Here is a 24,791-nt window from a genome sequence, read left to right on the forward strand (position 1 = left end):
ATATGCAAATGTATCACCCAAACACTTAAGCAAAGACACATGAAATTCTAGTGCCTGGTTCAAGGAGAGTAAAAATAATTTCTTTAGGTTAAAACATTATCTCCTCTATTGGGATAGATTTTTATGTGAGATACACAGAAAACATGTACTTCCCAGCCCTGGTTCTCACTAGTTAAAATAGAATTTATCTCAGGCTGATGCAAAAACTTTTGTTGATGAATTAATGAATAGCAAAATCAGACTGAGGTTATTTTCAGTGCTTCTGGTTGAAACTAAAGATGGGTAAATTTTTGTACTGAGATATTTTGGTTAATCCATAAATGAGGACAATTGAATTATTTTGTAATTTGTCCAGTGCTTTTGCTTATATTGTCTCATACTGTTCTTGTTTTTGCATGGCTTGTCACTCTTACCATATTATTTCATGGAGAAAAAAGGAAATATTTTCTGCAGAGAAAATGCAGGAGTCAGTCTAACCACTGACTTTTCTATTCTCTCCTCCTCAACAGAGAAAATAGAGTATGGAGATTCCAGATCAGAGTTCTTTGCAGATCTTCCTATTAAAGAAATACCCAGGATAGTCATCTGTTTATTTCCCAACTAACTGCACTCCTTTGCATTTCATCATGACTCCACATAGGGTACCATTTCCCTTTCCACCAACATTTTTAGCTACTTTTTATATTTTGTTTTCTCCCAATTGGATTATGAGCTCCTTGAGGGCAGGGACTATTTTTTTGCTTTTCTTTGTATTCCCAGCTTTCCTGACAGTTCCTGGCACATAGCAGATACTTAATAGATTAACCCTGAAATCTATTGTAATGTAACTATAGCAACCAGTTGTAAAGTGTAGATAGACCTTTATGTTGGCATGGACAGTGCTGCAAATGATCCCTGAACCATCAAAGATGACATTTTCTGTTTCCAGTCTTCACTACAATATTCCTAATTAGGAATTTCCTTGCCTAACAAGATTTCTCTTTAAAAATTCAATGGCCTCTGAGAAGTTCAAGGAAGTTATCACATTTTAATATGAATTATTTTTAAAGATTCTTTTCTTTTTTTCTTTTTTTAATTAAAAAATTTTTTTTTTATTTTTTTCTTTTTTTCTTTTCTTTTTTTGGTTTTATTTATTTATTTGTTTGTTTGTTTGTTTGTCTATTTGTTTATTTATTTATTTATTTTAGGTTCTTTTCTTTTAACCAGCTATGTGAAAACACTGAAAGAATAGAAGTTTTGATGGAGGAAGAGGAGATTTTCAGCAGATAGTGGGAATCTGTTCTAACAGATCTTGGAAAGACAAAAGGACAACATAGAGAACTGTGGTCTATAACATTATCAAAAAGGCCTACTGGCACCATGTTGCTTATAGCAATCATAAGTATGACCAAAAACAGAATAAATGTAATTGGTAAATAATTAACAAAACAAATAAAAATACAATAAAACATAGATAATAACATTTTAAAATCAAATCAATATGCAGCCCACATGGATCCTCGTGTATGGATTATTTGAATTTGATATCATGGGTCTACAGGAAAGATCACTATACTAGTGAAGTAGGAGGGAAACTGTTCCCTTTACTGAAGTTGTGTTCCCTTTAAGATTATCACTCTGAAACTGTATTTCCTTTTGATTTGTGATCCCTTTTGGAGTCTCAGCCCCTCCTGGGGAAGGCATATGCCCCCCCAGATAAGTTATCTTTCAGGATGTCAGAGCCTTTGATTCAATTAGAAATCCTGGTCAAAAAGCACCCCTTTGAAGTGTTATTAATTCCAATAGGAGATCTGGACTGAATATTGATAAGCATCTAAACCTGGGAACCTGAGTCCTGAAGTCTCAAGACTCCTTTTAAAGAGCAGTTTCTGGCTCACTCCTTGAAGAAGGCCTAAAGTAGCTTGCTCAGTCACTAAGACCCTCTGCCTACTGAGAAGGCATACTCTTCTCAGCACAAGATTCCATTTCCCTAATAGGACTTTGCCACTATAGAAGTAAGTCTCTTAGCAAACTGGTTTCTATCCAACAATATTTCAATAATATTTTGGGATAAGTGAATTCTTTCACTTTAAGCCTGCAGCTGACTGAAAGGGGATTTCAACAACTCTCTTATTGCCACTAACCTCATCACCACCAGGAATTGAAGGGATACAAACCTCATCACTAGGAGTTGGAAGGCTTAGGTTTCAGTCCTATGTCTTGCTTCACTTTCCTCATGTGTAAAAAAAAAAAAAAAAAAAAAAGTTTCATTTTGTCTATTTAAAAAAAAAAAAACCTATTGCCTTTAGAACTAAATGAAATCTTATAGAAAATCTAGTCCAGGGCTTTCCTTTTGCAGATGAGGTCAGACAGGAAGGAGGCCATGTCAAATGATAAATGTCCTTTGGAATGCTGCCTATGTCTGTTGTTTATGAAGTAAGTCAATTGAATTATCTTCTTTAGCAAAATTAATCTCTCATTTCTTTCATTCCACTTTAAGAGTGTACATTGTTTTCCAAGCCAGAACAGAAGAAATAAATATATAAAAGGGCAAAAGCACCCTAAAATAGAATTGAGCTGAGAGATTCCACAGTACTATTAAAATTATCTCTAGGCCATTGAATTTACTGAACTCTACTGAGATCATATGGTAAATAAGACTTTTTTAGCTTTCAGAAAGAAAAGTCTATGGTTTCTCTAGCCATAGCTAGAAACCAATATATAGAAATCTGTACCTAATAACTTTAAAATTGGTCAATGTTTATTAAATTATTGTTTTAGGTACTCCAGTCAAAGCACTTGATTTGGAATCATAAGAACTGGACTCAATACTTTCTTTCCATCTCCCAGGACACCATTTTCCTTATCTATTAAACCAATCATCATTTTAGTCATATTCCTCCTTACAAAATAGTAATGTATATGGGCCTAAAAAGTAAGCTTGTTTAAATCAGAAAAAAAAAAAAAAAACAAAAAAAAAAACCCACTCAAGAACATCTGGTCTTTTTTCTTCCAACATAACCTCTCATGTTACATAACAAAAATAAAAAATAAAAAGGGTAGCTGGATGTTTTAAAATTTTTCCAAAACACTTTTCTCTGGGACTTACTGCATGTATATATTTAAAGGGTATTTGAAAGCTAACTTCAAGAGCCAAGCTCAAACTGCTGGAAAGAATGAGTTATAACCCCAAAGTTGGCACAGTCCTAACTAGAATTACTTTGATAGGGATACACTACATTAAAACAGAAGAAAAAAAAGATACTGGTCTATCCAAGGCAAACATCTCCCTCGTGTTTCAGTCTTCCATACATGGAAAGGAGAAACTTTGTAAGTTGCTTTCATCATTCCTAATTTTCCTAAAGTCCTCAGTAGAATGAAAACAAGAACAAAATGTTTGTTTCACAGGAAATAAACAGCTAGCAGCAAGATTAGAAAACTTTTTCAGATGTTAATGAAATTAATGACAAGATAAAAATAAACCTTTAAGCATACCTCAAGAGTATTTTAGATCTGAATACCAAATCAAAGGTTCTTTATAGTTTATATGGTGCTAGTTTCTTGTGTTTTCTTTTGGAGAAAGATCAAACCAGTACTCAAATGGTTCTGTGACTTCACCAATTTGAGAACTCTTCAATCTCCTCAATGCCAATATATCCTATGAGACTCTAGTTTGCGTCCTTCCATAAATTCACCAGAGGGAGTCCATTCACCATGCAGGTGTCCTTATGATAATGAGAAAACTAATAGAACTTACAGGCTCATCACTCCTTATGCTTTGTTCTCTCTACATGAGCAGCCCATCTTTTTCTGATCTCATATTTCTTTGATGATTAGATTATTAATCGGGGGCAGCTAGGTGGTGTAGTGGATAGAGCACCAGCCTTGAACTCAGGAGGACCCGAGTTCAATTCTGATCTCAGACACTTAACACTTCCTGGCTGTGTGACCTTGGGCAAGTCACTTAACCCCCCCAAAAATTAATTAATTATTAAGCATTTATTAATCAACTGGTTATTAATCAATTATTAAGCATTTACCACTGTGACATGAATTGTAGAAACAAATGTAAAAAAGAAACATCTGCTGCTCTTAACATTTGGCCAGAAGCAAATTGCATGAAATAAATACAAAGTAGTACTAGCAGAGATAGTTAAATAATGCAGTGGATATAGCATTGGTCCTGTAGTCAAGAGGACCTCAGTTTAAATTCGGCCTCAAACATTCTAGCTGTGTGACCCCAGGAAAGTCACTTAACCCCAAATGCCTCACCAAAAAAATAAAAATAAAAAAGGAAGGAACTAGCAGCTGGGGAAATTTTCACAGAGAATTTGATGGTTAAACTGACCCTTGAAGGCAAGAAGAAAAATTTGGCTGGACTATATAGTATAAGGAGAGTAACTGATGAATAAAAAGACATTTTAAAGTACTTTATATGTACCAAGCACAGTTCAAGTATAAAAATAGAAAAGTTAGATAGTTATGGCTCTCCAGCAGAGGCAGACAATACAAAGGAAGATTCAGCTTCAGGGAATACAAAAAGGTCTAAAAGCCTTAATTGGATAACAAGGGTAGCTGCAAAGCAGAGAATTCTTTAGGTTACATAAGTAGGTAAAATTTTTCTTCCTTTCACTTCCTGGTTGTTTTGAATTCTATGTACTGTACTATAGATTCAGATGCCTTCCCATGCTGGAACTGCCTTCAGCACCTGTGGTCTATTTTCCTTAGTACATTCCTTTCTATGTTCCCCGCATGTTTTCTCATTGATGAGTTCTTTCTAGGAGCATTCATTTGGAGAACAGGTTCAGCAATGCTTCATTCCTTTGCCTTCTGTGATTCTGAATCTTAGGATTTTAGCAAGATGGCCCTATTGTTTGTGAGGTACCTTCCCTTACAGCCCTCTTCTACTTTTTTTTTTTTGCTCTTTTATGTGATCTCTAATTAGGAGTTAGCTCCTTGAGGACAGGTACTATCTTTCTTTTTTACTTCTATTTATATTCTCATAATTTAGCACAGTGTCTACAACATAGTAAATAATTAAATCTTGTTACTTTTTCTTTGTAAGATGAAAATGCTGGAGGACTTTAATAAACAAATCCTATTCAAGAAAGAAAAATACATGACATAGGGGTGGCTAGGTGGCGCAGTGGATAGAGTACCAGTCTTGAATTCAGGAGGACCAGAGTTCAAATCTGGTCTCAGACACTTAACACTTCCTACATGACATTATCCATTTCCCACTAAGGAGATGAAAGAAAATCTTCAGTAGATGTAACGGTAAAGTAAGAATTCTCTTTTGTTGGTTTTTTTGTTTTGTTTTGTTTTAATTTTAGTTTTAGGAAATAGAGGCAGGACATAGTAATGGGGGTTGAGGTCCCTTCAAGATTCCTTTCTGATTTCCAAACCCCCTCATGGCTGAAGAAGCTAGGATCTTTTGATTCACAAATCCTGGTCAAAAAGCACCCTTTTGAATTCCAATGATATCCAGGCTTTCCCCAGCCTCCACTGGATCTGAGCTAACTTGGGTTTCCCAATCCCCACAGTTTAAACCCATTGAATTCTATTCAATGGTGACCTTGGCTAAAAACCCACCAGGAGTCTGGGACTCCACCCATGTTCAAGATCACCAAGAGCCCCCATTATAAAAGGGGCTACATTGGAATCCATGCTTTGCAGAAGTCCTAAGCATGGCATCCTTATGTCAATCATATCAAGGGTTTCTGCCTACCAGACCTATTCTGGTGCCCTTTTATCTCTACTCTCAACTTTACTAACTAAACTTTTCTTCCAAATCCCTACAATCAACCATTTTATCAATCTAGGTTTTCGGGCCTATAAATTCCTTTACAGGAGACTCTGTGCAATCATGGGACTATCCTTGCACTGACCCAAAAGGGGTTCCCCCTTTCCTAACTCTCATTAATAGCATAAGACCTGAAAGATCTTACTGGGCAGTGGCAAGGCAAATGGTAAGTCCTGGTAGTCTTCCACAAGAGAAAGAACTGAGTTATTGATTACCTTTACTTCCAAGTCCTCAAAATCAAGCAAGTGGGATGAAAAAGAAAGGCAAAGGGACAGGGTGCTCCTGCTAGTAGTACTTATTTCTGTGTTGCTTAGACATCTTGAATATGTTCTGGATATTCTTTCTAACCCAATCTCCTCCTTTGTCTCTCTCTGTCTCTCTCTGTCTCTCTGTCTCTGTCTCTGTCTCTCTCTCTCTCTCTCTTTCACACACACATAAAATGTTGGTTAAATAAACTCAAATTTTTTTTCTGAAATAAATATAGTTAGTATTCCCCAAATAAACAAAATCTTCTGACAATTCAATAAAAAGGCAACAGAAACAAAAATAGTATATTTAATATATTTAAGACCTAATAATCAGATTTTCATTAGATCTATTGACTAATTTTATTCAAAGTCAGCTTGATTTTTATTAGGCCCTGAACAACTATAATGTGGACTTGTGTGGCTGGATTACATAGCAAGATGTTTATTACTGTTGATGTTCCCATTCTAGTTAATAGTGACCATTTTAGGACCAAGATATTGCTATTAGGTACAGATTTACAATAATGTAAGAAACAGAATGTCCTTGTGAAAAGGGCATTGGGCTTGGAGTCAGAAACCTCAGTTCTGGTACAGATTCTGCTACTTACTAATTGAGTAGCTCTGGGCAAGTCTCCTAAACTTCCCCAAATCCTAATTTCCTTAATCATAAAAAGGAAATAGGAATAGTAGTGCTATCTATTCTATAGGAGAAAAACATCTTATAAACCTTAGCATGCTATAAATTCAGTGCAATTAAAAAAACATTAATTAAGCATTTATTATCTTTAAAGCACTGAGCTAGATTGGAAAACTGTCTTTTACCTTTCTTTTTAAATTATCTTTTACCTTTCTTTCCTCAGGGCATAGCACACAATGATCAATAAATATTTATTGACTGAGTGACTAACTACAAAGATATGTAATAGCAAAGCTCCTGTCCATAAAGAGTTTATAATCTATTGGGGAGGGAGGGATAAGGAGAATAGATTAGGTAGGCTTCTTGTGAGCTATTATTATTGTTCTTCTTCTATGTTATACTTGAGCTCCCTACTCATAACCCATAATGATACTCATATGTGTAGCAATAATATTGAGCTCTGATTTGTAACTTGTCAACATGAGCTTATATATAAAAGGGTTGCCATCTATCACATCTACATATATAGAAGTGATACTCGTGTAATAGCAATAAATGATGCTGGGGGAAATGATGTATATAGCTGGGGGAAACGAGAAGTTGGATGGATGGATGGACATTTGGTGTTAGGACAGCTGTTAGTTTCTTAGTAGGTATAGCACTGTTCCCCTCTTCTCCATCCCCATAAGAGGTCTTTCCTCCATGGCTCACTTTTTCTCTCCAACTAATTTAAGATTGAAAATATTCCTCTTTCTCTCCAACGGAGATTTCAGGCCCACATTCACATTAGTTCACACTAGTTAAAACCTGCTTCTCATCTTTCTAAAATGTAAACTTTGCCTAGTTGCTCCATGCTATATAATAATCCACCTCTTTTGTGGGTTTAAGTGATCATCTTCCTCTCTCCCTCTTTCCTTCTTTCCTTCCTTTCTTCTTTATTAAAGAACATAAAAATGCAAAGAAGTATAGTTAGTCATTTTTAGTTAGCAGTCCAGGAAGGGCAAGCCTTCTCTTGAGGGGACTGTGGTGGAAAAGATAGTATGTATGTTGGGGGAAAGAGCAAGCAGTGAGAATTCAGAGTATTAATGATGGATAGTTCTACTTGCAGGGATGGAACAATGAAAGAGGAAAGTATTCGAGATTTAGCATGTATATGACTCACTAGCTTCTGTTTAACTCCTTCACTGGGTACCAATTGCAGTGTTGTGATCTCCATTACTCATGATACTACAACATACAAGAACTTTAATGTATAGGAACTACGGAGGAGGAAAGGACATGAAGATGAGACAAATCTTACCACTTTGGCCTCTCAGGCACTGGAATTATTTCTCCTCTCCCTCTTTGCCTCTTGAATTCCAACCCATCCTATAAAGTTCAGCTTAGATACCTCATCCTCCAAAATAAAGTCTCCTCATTTTCTTTCCTCCCACTGTTTGAGAAGTAATACAAAGATCAAAATGTTGTAGCTTTCTGTGAAGTCTGGGTAAAAATCTTATTGTGGTCTTTAGTCCATTATTAACTGTCAAGCTGAAAGAGGCTACCTTATTTATAGAAATGTTATATTGGGAAAAAATGTCCTTCATCCATGTTTAAATATATAGCCTATTATATAAATTGGTATTTATAGAACCTAAATCAAAGCTTAAGATTATTGGATGCTCCCTTAACATTAAATATCTAGTAGAATTATCCTTAACTGGAGGAAGATGACAGGATAGGAAGAAAAGTGTCATAAAATGGCCGTTCTGTTCAGTAAGAATAATTTAGAAATCACAGAGATAAATGGACAATTAAAACACCAGACAAAGAGGAGAAAAAAGTAAGGAAAAAGCTATATATTTCTAGAACTTGAGTATTCATGGGGGAAAAGAAAAAGGAAAAGAGGTTGAAAACATGATGAGAGAGAAGCTGCTTAATTTTCTAATGCCAGATTTAAAACATACATGTATACACACAACAACAATTTAAGATACTTTTCAAAGACTATACCACAAAATATAATTCTTGTCCATGTAATTAAAACCTACAAAATGTTCATTTATCTACGACAATGTTTCCAAAAATCAAATTATCCTATCTACTCCATGCAAACAGAATAAATAAAGATTTTTGGCAAGTAGCCCAAAAATTTTCATCTTTTTTAGTTGACAAAACATACAAAATTTTGTAGTTGTTATTATTGTTTAATCAGTAGATTATGCCTGATTATGAATCAAATCTCAATTTCTACTCCTTTTGCTACAACATTTTTGTAGTTAGAGGAATTTACTGCATTGAAGCAACTACTCTATAATGTAAATAAATAGTAGCAAAGAAAAACTACACATTTTGGTCAAATATGTAGACTTCTCCCTGATTTAAAACAACAGCAACAACAATTGCCACTATCCTGAGTTTTTACTGAAATTATTATAATTGTATTAATTACTTTAATAGCTTTGAATATAAACCGCAATGGAATTTTAAACTCATGCTTTTTAATCAGCAACAGTTTGTAATTATGAAAGCACTCTAACTGTGGAGTCAGTAGGGACATTTTTACAAGAGTTAAAGATCACAGAGGTGGGCCTATATATAATGTTTTAAGCAGGCACCATCAATTTTTACCTGAATCACTCATTCATTTTTATTTTATTTTTAAACTGATGCATGAATGTTGAAGAACATAACCTTTATAATATAACATGCCACTGTGGTTTTAGTTTTGATATATTCCTAAGAAGTCCTATGGGATTAGATGTTATTATTATGCAGAAGTTCACAATTAGATGTTGTGCCTGATTGCAAAAAAAACCAACCAAACAAAAAACAACTGAATTCAAAATAGATCTAAAGTTTCAGAGATTTAACTTCAGTAATTGTACAGAACTTTTTCTCAGTATAAGGATTTCATGATACCCTACCTGTCTTCCTTTTTTTCATATTGCTTCTCTCCTCCAAGTATTCTGGACTCTAGACCATGAACTTGTATAAATAAATATATATAATTGCATTTCAAAGTACTTCGTTTCCTTTATAATCCCATGTATTGCATTTAATATCCTTAGTTCTTTTTTTGAATATAGATGGCATTTTCCATGCAAAGTCTATTGGGAGGACAGCTAGGTGGTACAGTGGATAGAGCACCAGCCCTAAAGTCAAGAGTTCAAATCTGGCCTTAGACACTTATACTTCCTAGTTGTGTGACCCTGAGCAAGTCACTTAACCCCAATTGCCTTAGCAAAAAAAAAAAAAAAAGTCTATTGGGATTGCCTTGGATCACTGAGCTACTGAGAAGATCCAAATCTTTCATAGTTATCACTGCACATTCTTGCTATTATTGCAACATATAATACAACATATTCCTGATTCTGCTTGTTTTAGCTCAGATCTTTCTAAAATCCACTTGTTCATCATATTTTTATAGAACAATAATATTCCAATACCTTTATATAAAACAACTTATTCAGCCATTCCCCAAATGATGGGCATCTTCTCATTTTCAAATTCTTTGATACCACAAAAAGAACTGCTACAAACATTTTACGCTTATGGGTCCTTTTCCCTTTTTTATGATTCCTTGGGTTACAGACCCAGTAGTGGCACTGTTGGGTCAATGAGTATGCACTTCAATAGCCTTTGGGTATAGTTCCAAATTGCTCTCCAGAATGGTTGGATCATTTCACAACTTCACCAATAATGCATTAGTATTCCAGTTTTCCCACATACCCTCCAGCATTTAGCATTATCTTTCCTGATATCTTAGCCCGTCTGAGAAGTGTGAGGTGGCATCTTGGAGTTGTTTTAATTTGCATTTCTCTAATCAATAGTGATTTAGAACTTTTTTTCATATGAATATCATTTATCAATTAGGGAACGATTTACATTCTTATAAATTTAATAAGTTTTTCATATATTTTAGAAATGATATCTTTATCAGAAACATTGACTGTAGAAATCACCAGATTTCCAAAAAAGGATTATGACATAAAAAAGATTAAGAATCTCTTGCTCTAGATAAACCTAGAGTCCTTTATATCCATTATCATTCCTTGTGTTCTCTTGGCTCTATGCCATTGCTCATTTCTATTTTCTGCTTTGCATGACTTTTCCACTCAGTCTGTGCCTTTTGAATTCTTACCAACCCTGTACAAACTGCTTTAGATATAGCCTCCTCCCTGAAGCTGAGATGTTTGAAGCATCCTATTTTCTATTTGCTCATGTAGCAATAAGCAGGAAAGGCAAATCAAGTTTCTACAGTGCTATGAATTAATCATATATTCTGTTTCAGTTTTATTGGGATTGTGGATAATTGTCAACAGATATTGATCCTTACTGGCCTGTGACCACAGGCTAAGACTACTCATTCAAGACATAGGGAATAGACATAATTTTGAGAACACAGAGACCAGCCTACAAAGGAGTTCTAATTTGGGGGAGAATCTAGGTCTGGGTATCAAATGGAATCAAACTATTGACATTTATGCTACATGTTTTTCCTTTTATTATATTTTAATCAGAAATAATATTTTTAAAGATAAATTAGAGAAGCTTATCGCCAAGGACATATATGGGAAGTGATCGTTATAAATAAACCCTCCTAGATTGCTATATAAGATCATAGCTCTAAATCTCAGGAATTTCAGAGCCTATGTAGTCCAGTCCCATACAGATGAAAACAAATTTTGAAAATTAAGGACCAATAAGGCCAAATGATTTTTAAAGAGGTTACATGGATATCAAAGAACAGAAATGGGATTTGAACTCAGGTTGAAATATAGGCCTGGAACTTATTCACTCAGAAACTGAGGTAAGGAATAATTGATTGACAGAGAGAAATAGGAAAAATGGTGGATATTCACAGTGCCTCCTTCTACCCCTATCCCAATGTTGACTAGTCCACATTACACTGTTGGAAATAGTAGAAGGCAATTTCTTTTCTTAAGATACTAAGTCATACACACACACACACACACACACACACACACACACACAAACAGACACACATACACACACACACATACATGCCAGTCATACACACACACATAAATATGTAGGTATACACGTGTATGTAATATGTACATATATATTTATGAATGTATAGATATTTAAATAATTATGAATATATAAGATGTAATATTATATATAGGATTAAACATTACTTTTCCCCTAAATATATTAACCATTATATGAATTAACCCTTAAGATTCCAAAAAGGAGAATTAAGTTGGATAAGATCAGAAAAAAATCACTTACAGATATAATATATTAAAGGTACTAAATTCTGTGTAGCTAAGTAATAAGGTCATTTTAAAATCTTAGGACACAGAACAAAATCAGAAGCAAAGGGATGAATTAAATTTAATTGATACTATTTTAATAAGTATCAATGAATGCTCTTAGACCAGGGGAGTTTTGTAGCTGTAGTACTGTTAGGTGGCAGAATTTAACAAGCAATTCTGGACATTATTCATTTGAACTTCTCGACTCCAATAAAAAAGAGTTTTCTTCAGGAACTCTACTAAGTATGTCAGAATATCTTTTAACATTCATGCACAATGAAGGAAATTGAAGGGTTACCTGGAAATCTTCTAACGATTTGGCATAATCCTTCCTTGCTGCCAAGTTGATACCGTATTTCTGGGAGAATATTTACCTGAAAACAATAAAAGACCAGTGATTTTAGGATAGATTTATAAGCCCTGAAGGCAGAGTGAAAACATTTCTTGGAGCCCAGTTTGGATTAACGTAGAAAGTGTGTATCTTCTTTCCATCCTTCCACCTACTGATCACAAGCATGGAAACAGAGCATTTAGTTAATATATTAAAAAAAAGAAGAAAAAAAAGATTATTATGCACTCTGATTATGTCCTACCTGAAACAGTAGGTATAGTCTAAAGCAACCAACTAGTCAACCAACCAAAACAAACAAATTTTTAAAACCCCACCCAATCTCCTCAAAAAACCAACACTAAGTAGTTCAAAGTTGTAAATAAAAGGAAATACCTATAGTCCTATATCAAATTCAGCAACAAGAATAACTTAGAAATTATGTTTTGCAAAAAATAATATTGAACATGACTCATAGCCAGTAAAACTACAAGACTCCTAAAGTCTTCTCTCACTTGTTCTTATACACATACTTAGGTCACAATTTTTAAAGTCTAGTATTAAATCTGCAAACATACCCAAATAAGCACAAAAATACTATTCTTTCTGAATATATAATGTAGTTTTCCTAAAGTTTCATGAGTACAAAATCACAGTGCAGCTTTATATAAATCCAAATATTTACAGAGGTCTAGCTTCAGTTTTGAAGGAACTAGAAGTACATGATTAATAGAATTCAATCTCAACTTTAAAATGGTCACTAGCATCCACTAAGAAACTATTATGAATTTATTATAAACTTATTGAAAAACACAAAGTGAAGTATTGTAAAAATGTCATGAATTCAGAATAATGGAGAAAGTCTGAATTAGCAAAAGAAAAAATTTGAGTTATAAATTTTAAAATAAGTATTGATTACTTTCAAAAACAAACAAAAAATTTAAGCTAGTCTGATCATAGATACATATCATATAAAAGTATATTTTAATAACTAAGATAATTAATAATTAGCATATTTGAGTTCAAATCTAGTTTCAGACACTTACTGGTTTAACCCTAGGAAAAATCTTAACTTATTTGTTAACCCTATTTGCCTCAGTTCCTCATCTGTAAAATGAGCTAGAAAAGAAAATAGCAAATCACTCTAGAATCTTTGCCAAGAAAACCCAAAATGAGGTCACAGAATCAGATATGACTGAAACAACTGAACAAAACAACAACAGCATATATAAAAATATATGCCAAAAATTCTCAGTTGAACATTTCCTCTGTAGTCATATTATACCATTCATTGACTCAAGAATTTTTCCCCCTTTAAATTGCTTCACTCAAGATAAACCAGACCATATCTAACTTAATGACACTTTGTTGTTAGTTCCAAAGCCAAATTAAGCATAAACTCTTGGTTTCATCAATTCTTTGAAGGAACTTTGCAGCTTTGGGTCTCAGGTTCTAAAATTATAGGCATTTAACTAGCAGCAATGTTTGACTCACAAGAAATTGACTTCTTACATATATCTAAAGGGGCTGACCAGGAAAGTTCTTTGATATTTACAGCTATATTTTGCAGACTTTATAGAATAGAGAGTTTTTGCTTTATGACTTTATTATAGATTAAATGATTGGGGATGAGTTAGTTGGCTTGGATTATTGTAGATCAATTGGAGATGAATTTTTTGGCTCACTCAGGGCTTACCAAAAAGAATGGACAGAAATTATGAATGATTTTCTGACTTTTTTGTGTATGCCATTTTCATCTTTTTAGAGAATAGAAAAAAGGTTTGCTAAGAACAAACAGATTCTAGGAGATTTCTCCTTCAAGAGTTGATTATGGTGAATTTGAGTCAAAAACAAATGAAGATTGCAAGTACTTTTATTCGTAAGGCTCAAAAGTAAGGTGTCTAATTTTAGCCTTGGAATCAATGGCATGATTTCTCAACCTGAAAAATGTTCAGCCTTAGAAATAAGAAATATGACCAAACAGTGAGCTATTAAGTATCAGTCTCCTTTGTAGAAAAGAGGGGATTTCTTGGGCAGCCCCAGTTCCAACATTGTCTCTCTGTGATCCTCATGACTGAAAATTCCAGTCTTATATTTAGTCTTATAAAGATAAGAGGGATTCCCTGGACAGCACCAGGCTTGGGGTTGCTTACCTAGCCTGTGTAACCATCTAAAATTCTTTTGAATGTCTGTCTTCATGGTGCCACCTTAAACTGGATACCAGTTTATGCCAATCTCTAGGTGACCACTAAAATATTTGAGGTCATCCCTCCAAAAAATTCCAAGTTTATTTCCCTTCCAAATAAGTCCAAATCACAAATTATTATTAAGTCTGGAAAGGTAGGGGTTCCCTGCAAAGGGGAATCATATCAACTCTTTATATACTACTGTGAATCCTTTGTATTGTTTGCATGGGTGTATTATTGTATTTTTTCATGGGTGTAATAAAGACTATATATGCACTGTTATCTTTAGTGCTGATTCAGGATTTAATGGTCCATTTTCCCATTGAATCTCTCTTGTCCAAATAACATATAGTAAGGAAAGGGATCAAAGTTATGGTCTTTTGTTCCCTCTCCCAAGTCATTTCTTCAGTCATATGCTGCTAATGAATGAAAGATAGGGGCAAGAAAGAGGGCAGAACACATTCACAATGTTCTCAAGAGATAGATGCTCAACAGGCACACCTGTCATGATTTAGATGCCTCTGTAAAATTGGGTCCAGAAGATTGGGAACTTCTCAGATTACATGAGTGACAGCACGTGCAATATTCAAGTATTTCTGCTACAAAACAGCCATTATTGGCTCCCACAGAGGAATCTCCCTCCCCAGTGACTCAGGTCATCTCTTATCTCTACTACAATCTCTTCTGTTTTGTGAAAAGGCAACCCAATAATTAAGTCATTTCCTTTTTTTAAGATCTTTCATGAAAGCATGGCACTAAGTCAAACAAGTTAGCCCCAAATAATTGACAAAACTTATACCTACTATCCAGATTGAGGAGTCCCTGTCTGGGATTGTCATCTCTTAAGAAGAATTTAGACTACTCCACTCCCAGCTAAACTAACTCCAATCTGCTCTGCTTTCCTTATCAACTTCTTGTCCCTTTCCCTCCCTACCAATATCATCACTCTCCAGTTTACCTTTATGTATTGTTATGAGAGCAAGAATTATATTTTTCTTGGCTCCTATTATTGTTATTGCTGTATTTGTATTCCCAGTACTTCACACAGTTCCTGGCACACTGCAAGTATTTAATAAATACTCTGTCATCTGTCTAATTACCGATTCATAGAATACTAATTTGATAGAATCAAAGTTGCAAATAGTTTCATCAATTTGTAATCTCATTGTATTGTTCAGGGAACTCTCATAATCAGATTCTTATATTTAAATAAATACATGGGGGAACATTACACACTTCATTACAGTTCCCAATCTTTAGCAAAGGAGGAAATATTGTCCCTGACATTTCCAGTTCATGAGAAGAGTTCATTCTCCACCTTGATTCACTGGAAAGATTTCAAGACATATGCATCTAGAATATTATTTTCTCAAGCAATCCCAGTATTTTATTTTTAGTCCTACAGTAACTCTAGTTCAACCTGAATTTCCTCTGTGATACTTCTGATAGATCACAAGTATGATTATTCTTTCTTTTTCATATACATTGGAAACTGGGAAATCTTTCTATATTTTATATTAAAATTCAAAACATCTCTAAAAACAGTTGTCCTACAATGCTCATGTCAATAAAATTATCCTAAAAATATACTGCAGTGACTTAAAATCACAACTATTTAAAAGGTTCTTTGTTCTCAAAGCAGCCAATAACTCCATGTTTTTTATTTGTTTGTTTTCCTATCCCCTAGTACTATGCGAAGGGATATAAAAAAACACCTAGCCCCTGCTTTCAAGGAACTTACATTCTACTAGGAGGAAACAATATAGCCCCTGAAAAATATAAAATGTATAAAAAGTATAAAAGTAAAGAGAAAGGACTTCAAATAGTCTGTGGAGCTTCAGGCAAGGAATCTGAGAGCAAAAGTTGAGAAGGTAAAACATTCCACACAAGGGAACAATCTTTTAAAAGTCACAAAGCCATAAGATGAAATGGCATTTTCAGGAGACAGAAAGTACTTTAGCCTGGTCTTGGGATCAAATCCAAAGAAAAATGGTGGCCACTAACTTGAACATAAAGATTCCTCTGGGCAAAGGTTCTGATAAAGGCCTCATTTCCAAAATATATAGAGAATTGACTTTAATTTATAAGATATCAAGCCATTCTCCAATTGATAAATGGTCAAAGGATATGAACAGACAATTCTCAGAGGAAGAAATTGAAACTATTTCTAGCCATATGAAAAGATGATCCAAGTCATTATTAATCAAAGAAATGCAAATTAAGACAACTCTGAGATACCACTACACACCTGTCAGATTGGCTAGAATGACAGGGAAAGATAATACGCAATATTGGAAGGGATGTGGGAAAACAGGGACACTGATACATTGTTGGTGGAATTGTGAATACATCTAGTCATTCTGGAGGGGATTTTGGAACTATGCTCAAAAAGTTATCCAACTGTGTATACCCTTTGACCCAGAAGTGTTACTACTGGGCTTATATCCCAAAGAGATCTTAAAGAAGGGAAAGGGACCTGTATGTGCAAGAATGTTTGTGGCAGCCCTCTTTGTACTGGCCAGAAACTGGAAACCGAGTGGATGCACGTCAATTGGAGAATGGCTGAATAAATTGTGGTATATGAATGTTATGGAATATTATTGTTCTGTAAAAAATGACCAACAGGATGATTTCAGAAAGGCCTGGAGAGACTTACATGAACTGATGCTGAGTGAAATGAGCAAGACCAGGAGATCATTGTATACTTCAACAACAATATTATATGATTATCAATTCTGATGGATGAGGCCCTCTTCAACAATGAGATGAACCAAATCAGTTCCAATAGAGCAGTAATGAAATGAACCAGCTACACCCAGAGAAAGAACTCTGGGAGATGACTATGAACCACTACATGAAATTCCCAGTCCCTCTGTTTTTGTCCGCCTACATTTCTGATTTCCTTCACAGGCTAATTGTACACTATTTCAAAGTCCAATTCCTTTTGTACAGCAAAACAACTGTTTGGACATGTATACATATATTATATTTAATTTATACTTTAACATATTTAACATGTATTGGTCAACCTGCCATCTGGGGGGGGGGGACAAAAAGGGGGAAAAATGAGAACAAAAGTTTTGGCAATTGTCAATGTTGTAAAATTACCCATGCATATATCTGGTAAATAAAAACTATTAAAAAAAATTAAATACCTGCATAACTTTGCACGCGCGCGGGCACATACACACACCCACACACACACACACACACACACACACACACACACACACACACACAAATTCCTGTGGGTAGCATATTAGCTTAGTTTTAAAATGTAACATTAATTACATTTTAATCTGGTTCTAGTTGCATTTTGGAGTGTTTGGCATCCCTGATGTAGAGCATATAAAGGGAAGTAATTAGCATAAGGAAGCAGGTAGGGGCCAGATTGTGGAAAGTTTTAAATACATCACTGAGGAGTTTACATTTTATTATCTAGGCAATAAGGGAGTCATTGAAACTTCTTAAGAGGAGAAATGACATGGGCAAAGTTGTGCTTGAAGAATATCATCATGGCAGGTCTTGGGGGAGGACAGGATGAAGAGAACAAATTTGAAGGCAAGAAAGCTTTGTAGAGGGCTATTATAGTAGTCCATGTAAAAAGTGATAAAATTCTAAATTGGAGTGATGGTCCTCTAAGTGTGGAAAAAGAAATGGATAAAAGTTGTAGATGTATAATAGGCAGGATTTGGCAACTGATTGTGAGCTCAAATATCATTCCAACTGGCACAATTTCCAATCTAAATTTAATCAATCCACAGGGAAAGCTGAGTCAGAAACCCCAAATACACTCATTCCCCTGAAACTAAGAAAAGGCTAAAGAGCTTACATAAGTGTGATGTGCTTAAGATCCTAGTAGCAGTTACATCATGGATTTAAAATTAAAGGAAAGAAATGAAGGAAGAAGGAAAGGCCATAGCAAAAAAAAGTATAGGAGGTAGAGAGAAGACTGTTGAAGGAATTTGGAAGTCAGCCAAACTGATACTCTCATCTTAAATGGGAAGAAGCAAGGGCCCAGAGAGAGATCACATAAATAATAAGCAACAAATAGGATTTGAATAAATCACATAAGACATAAAGGGGCACAAGCTTCAATACTATCAAATGCAATGTCCTTTCCACTACCCCAGGGAAGAAAACTCTCACAATTCTGATTTTAAAATCTAGGTAGTCCCAAAAAAGAATGAGAAAGAGGTAAATGGTAATAATAAAAAGGGCTTCATATATATATGGCGAAGAAACTAATATTCATTGCAGCTGATCTAGACTCATTCAAGCCCATAGAACCATTGCTTATATCCTAAGAAGGATTTAAATAATTGAGTTCAAAGGTTACAGGGATTTACATAGCCACTGCAAAGTTATCATGCAATAAAGATGAATTCAACCTACACAGATTTTCATAGAGAAAAAAATATGCTGTTTCACTCAAAGATGTATGGCTTTTCATGCTAGATGTTGGTCATAAAGAACCAAAAACCTAGGCCTCTCAACAATCAAGAACATAAAGGAAATAAGTGACCTCTTTTCCTTCCTCTTCTGCTTTTTCTATTCTCCAATGCAACTAATGACCTTCTCTAAAGCTTTTCTTTCCCAACAGTCTTTGGCATTCACAGGGCTGAGGATGAGATGATTCTGACTCATACATGGGAAATATTATCCCAGCATTACTCCAGAGTAGAGGCTAAACTAGCAGGTTAAGATAACACTAAAGTAAATTGAGAAAGTCAGCTTATTAAATTCAGGAAATTTAAAGGTTAAGGGGCATACATCTGAACTAAATCAATTGCAATATGGAATTTTTTTCTCATTCTAACATTCTCATTCTAAAGGGAGTGGCATCCCTTTACTTATTGATTGTAAGTACATCATAAAAATATAAGGCTTGTATCATCACATAGAAAAACATTTTTAAGGGAACTATAATTTTGATCAACTAGTACATACATGTATACATATATAATGAATTTCTCAAACTTAACATTAGTATGACATTTTTGACAATCATCAATTAACCTTAAAACAAGAAGCTACTTTTCAAGTTATTTTTCAACATAACACCTTGATAGTTTCTTGAGTTTGATGGGGTTTTCCATAAATTTTACTATCTATTCCTTTTGAATCATCCATTTTCTTTCTTCATCATATTTTTTTAAAGCTCACTTGAGAGGAGAATTCTGGGAAGATGGCAAAGTAGGTTGCTTAATTTCAAGCTCTCTCCATTTCTCCCCACAAATAGAACAAATTTGAGCCTCAAAGTAAACATAAGAGTGATAAAAAATCAAAAAGACTTGGGGCAGTACAGGGTCCTCTTGATACGACCCAAGAATATCTGAAGAAATACTCAAGCTGGGGACTAACCTGTCTGAAGTGAAAACATCTCTGGGCTAGTTCTGAAGAAACACCAAGTGGGAACCCCTCAAACTAAATAGGTGTGGCTGGAGTCTTAGCAGGATTTCACCTCCTAGACTATTTGTTGAGTTGGAGTTGGAGTTGGAGTTGGAGAAGACAGAATGAACCTTGGGTGATTGGGAATGCCAGGTCCAGTTTTGCTGCTGAGATGCAGCTCTGAGCAAGAAGGGACCAGTACCTAGTGAGTGCAGAAGCAGCAGGGTAGGGTCACTGCTGGCTGTGGGCACTTGTAGGAGGGAGGAGTTCTTGGTTTGGGGTTCCTAGTCAGAGTGGACAGCTGAAGGGAAGTTTGAGGCACCATCTCCCCATCCCACAATTAGATATGCTTACACTAATACTTCTCATTAGAAAAAAAAAAAAAAAAAAGAACCAGTAAAGAAGAAAAGAATCCCACCATTGAAACATATTATGGGAATATGGGAATATGGAAGATCAGGGTTCATGTTCAGAGGATAACACTTTAGTAAAACAAAAAGCTTCTAATGCAAAGAATAACCTGAAATGTCTCCCTAACCAGGGAAAATTTATAGAAGAACTCAAAAATGAATTTAAAAATCAAATGAGAGATAATGAGGAAAAACTTAAAAAATAAAAACCATCCAAGAAAAACAAGAAGATTGTGGGGGAAAAAAGTTAACCAAATAGAAAAGGAGGTACAGTCTCAAAGATGAAAATAATTCTTTGAAAATCAGAACTGGGGGACAGCTAAATGATGCTGTGGATAGAGCATCAGCCCTGAAGTCAGGAGGACCTGAGTTCAAATTTGGCCTCAGACACTTAACACTTCTTAACTGTGTGACCCTGGGCAAGTCACTTAATCCCAATTGCCTCAGGGGAAAAAATAGAATTGGGCAAGGGAAAGTCAGTGAAGTTTTAAGGGATCAAGAAATAACAAAATAGATTATAAAAAATGAGAAAATAGGACAGAATGTGAAACATCTTATAAGAAAAATGACAGTTCTGGAAGAACAGGTCAAGAAGAGAAAATAGAAGAGAAATTGGGCTGCCAAAAAAGTAGTGACCAAAAAGAGAATCTTGACACAACAGGAAATAATTCAAGAAAATTGTCCTAGAGTGATAGAACATGGAAAGTAGAAATAAGGAGAAAAAAAAAAAAATACACCGATCACTACGTCAAAGAGATCCTTTGTGGAAAACACACAGGGATATTATTGCCAAATTTCAAAGCCCCCAGATTGAAGAGAAAATTTTGCAAGAAAAAAGGAAAAAAAAAAACAATTCAAATACATTGAAGCTATAATTAGAAATATACAAGATTTCTCAGCAACTAACAATAAAAAATTGAAGATTCTAGAATCATATCTACTGACAATCAAAAGAACTAGTCCTATGAACCACTACATAGAATTCCCAATCCCTCTATTTTTGTCTGCCTGCATTTTTGATTTCCTTCACAGGCTAATTGTATACTATTTCAAAGTCCGATTCTTTTTGTACACCAAAATAACTGCTTGGACATGTATACATATATTGTATTTAACTTATACTTTAACATATTTAACATTTATTAGTCTACTTGCCATCTGGGAGAGGGGATGGGGGAAGGAGGGGAAAAGTTGGGACAAAAGGTTTTGCAATTGTCAATGCTGAAAAATTACCCATGCAAATATCTTGTAAATAAAAAGCTATAATAAAAAAAGAACTAGTCCTGCAGCCAAAAATATGAATCCAGCAAAATTATTTATAATTTTGAATGAGAAAAAATAGACTTTTAACCAACTCGCAGATTTTCAGGACTTTCTATCAATCAAACCGTAACTTAACAGAAAGGTAACAAATGAAAGCTAATATCAAAGATCAATTTTTAAAAACTCACCATAGACAAACTGTTTAAACATGGATAAATTGGTTATGTTTTTTTTTTTAACATGGGTATATGTTCAAGATTCACATCAACAATAGGGCAGCCAGAGTTAGCTAAAAATGATAATCATGTTATACAAATGAAGTGCAGAGGAAGAATAAGCACAGAGGGGGGAGGGGGGCTCATAGTTCTGAAAACTTACATTGGGAATGGGTTCAATAGGCAACACTACATATATACCATAAGGGGTATAGCACCCTCCAAAATCTATAAAGAAATAAGAGGGGAGGGATGGGTGGATAGGGAAAGAAAGGATGAGGGAAGAAGACAAGGGAGGCATCCTTGGGTTGGTGAAAGGTTAAGTAATAGCAAGGCAGAAAAATTAAAGACTCAACAAGAATAGGAACAATGTGGAGGAATTGTGTATGTGTGTGTGCACGAGTGTGTGTATGTAAGTATATATCTACATATGTATACATAATAATACCTTTTCTTAACTTCAGCTTTCTTGGGGTTGATGGGGAAGATGAAAGAGAGAAAAAAGAATAAAGTAAATAAGGTACTCAGTAGAGAACCAAAGAACAATTTTCAAGAAAGTAAAGGAAAAATGGACATTCATGAATATAATTTCTCCTACTAATATATATGCCTTCTTGATCTGGAAATTTGTTGTTATATATTTTGAATCCTCCCTGATGTTCTGCTGGGCACATGAAAATGTTCTCTTTTGTTTTGTATTCCTTTTCTATTTTTCTTTTTTTCTTACTCTGTTTTTTTTTTTTCAAATAAAAAGATCACTTGAGCTTCAAGTATATTACATAAAATTATTCTCAAATTTTTGAAGTGATTAGAAAATATTTTAAGGTGACCATGTAATTAAGTTCAATAATTTATAATATATATTATATATGATGTATTATACATAATTATATTAATAAATTATTTGATATATAATGATTTCTAATAAAATAAATCCAAATGAAATAACCCTAATTTTTGCTTCAATTCAAAATAGAAAATAAATTGGAAGAGTTGGAGGGAGAATTGTAGAAATATAAATACACTAATGCTTTGGTGGTAGAACCGGGGATTCATACAATTTTTCTGGTCAGGGAGTGTTTGATTGTATTTGCATCTATGTCTCTTGTGTTTAGCACAGTCCTTGATACAGAGGATAGTTGATAAAAAAGTATCTTAATAAATCATCTTTCCTTCTTTTCCCTTCCTCCCTCCCTCCTTCTTTCTTTTCTTTCTTCCCTTTCTCCTCCTTTCTTTATAAATATTATCTTAATTGAAAAGGTAAGTGCTATTATTATTATCCCCATTTCATAGACTAAGAAACTGAGGGAGACAGAAATGAAATGACTTACCTTAAGCCACAAGCAGTGAGTGTCTGAGGCCATATTTGCTCTCAGGTCCTTCCTGACTCCAAATCTAGAAGTTTGTACACTATGGTGCTAACATTGTTGATAATCCACTAAGCTTCCATTAAATACCAATTGGAATTTATTGAGTAAAGAGCAGACCTAAGCTTCAGGAAAATCACTTTGAAGGCTATATAGAGAGTCAATTTAAATAGGGAGATGCTTGATGTAGAGAAGTCAAATAGGAAGCTATTGAAACAATTCATGTAAGAAGTGATGAGGATTGAACCAGGGTGATGTTTGTAGGAATAAGAGAGAAGGTCATGCAAGATAAGATAAAAACAAAAAGATTTGTCAACTTATTTTATATATAGCATGAATGAAATTAGGAACTGATAATAATGAGGTTGTAAACCCAATAATTGGAATGGTTGTATACTATTAGAATCAGAATTTAAAACTAAGTACATTGGTCATATCTGTTCGCTGAAAGGCAGAACTATAGTCATTGGAAGCTAGTCAGAATTTAGCTTGATTTAAGAAAAAACTTAATGGCAATCAAAGCTATCTGGCTACTCAAGGAGTTTTTCATCAAGTTCCTCTGTTTATTAAATAACAATATAATGGATAATGAATTTAAAAGACAAGAATTGTGATTAAACTCAAGGACTCACAAGATGAAGGATAACACCTTCACCTCTATTCCTACCTCCCCCTTGACAAAAATGTAATAGATTAAATATTCAGAATAAATCATACATTTTTGGACAAAGAAATTATATCAGTTTATTTTGCTTGACTATGAAAAAAGATTTTTTAAAGCACATTATATATTGTAAATAATTGTATAAATGGTAGTTTTTTATAAGAAACTCAGAAGGCTTGATTTTAAAGTTGTATTTTTTTCCTATTTTCTTTATTTCCTCAATATTTTTCATCATATTGTTCTATCTCATTCCCCAAGAACAGTTTTATTGCTTTGTTCCCTTCTTTCTGTACCTCTTCTTGTATTAGTCATACATGAGAGAGCTTATACATAACTATTCTAAGAGTACCCAAATATATTATTCTTTCTAAACTGCTGATTGTACACTTTGAATTTTTTTCTTATTTCTACATATTTTTGTTCTGAATAAAGTATTTGTTTCCATGTTTACTTTCTTCTGTACTTCCCATGATCACTGACAGCTGTTTGTTGTTAGTTATTTTTAATTTTTTTTCATAGTGGGTGGTAAAGTAGAATTCAGAAGTTCCATTAGCTGAATAAGAAATGTTCCACCCAAGCCCAACTTGTAAAACCTTAGAAACATGCAAACTTCAATGTAATCTAATGTCTGAAAATAATACTTGTTTTTCTTTTTTCTTTCCCCCATGTTAGACATTGTTGTAGTCTGGAAAAGCAAGACTGCAGATTATTTTGACCAGTTTTCCTAAGTCTCTTTCCTAGCTGCACTCTCTCTTCCTGCCTAATATCCCCTCCTTTCTGCCCTATTCCAGCTTGGAAACTTTTCATATCTGAAATTTTCTATGCCTAGAAATTTCCTTTTTATTAATTAATTTGTGTCCTCTGATCTGGCATTAGCAAAAAGGAAACCAATCAGATCTGCTTAAGAAGGATAAATTTCTGTGGCCTAAAAGCAGCATGTATTCTAGAATTGCCAATCGACCTTGCCTCGTACTACCCATGAACCTCAACTTCCTCAATTATAAAATGATAGGGCTGAAATAGATGACCTCTAACA

The 24,791-nt window shown here is 34.3% G+C and overlaps 1 protein-coding gene across 2 annotated transcripts in view; it reads right to left on the bottom strand.

The window, feature by feature from the left end:
* CPED1 (cadherin like and PC-esterase domain containing 1) overlaps positions 1-24,791 on the bottom strand; it is a 404,819-nt gene that overhangs the window by 292,007 nt on the left and 88,021 nt on the right. For both annotated transcript variants that reach the window (XR_012482383.1, XM_074268145.1), the window contains exon 5: positions 12,230-12,305. Coding sequence is in view for 1 of the 2 variants with exons in the window: in XM_074268145.1 (XP_074124246.1) it covers positions 12,230-12,305 (76 nt within the window). In the remaining variant the exon portion in view is untranslated. The remainder of the gene's footprint in view (positions 1-12,229; positions 12,306-24,791) is intronic.

The sequence above is a fragment of the Sminthopsis crassicaudata genome, chromosome 5, assembly GCF_048593235.1.
Source record: "Sminthopsis crassicaudata isolate SCR6 chromosome 5, ASM4859323v1, whole genome shotgun sequence".
In the NCBI taxonomy this organism is placed as follows: domain Eukaryota; kingdom Metazoa; phylum Chordata; class Mammalia; order Dasyuromorphia; family Dasyuridae; genus Sminthopsis; species Sminthopsis crassicaudata.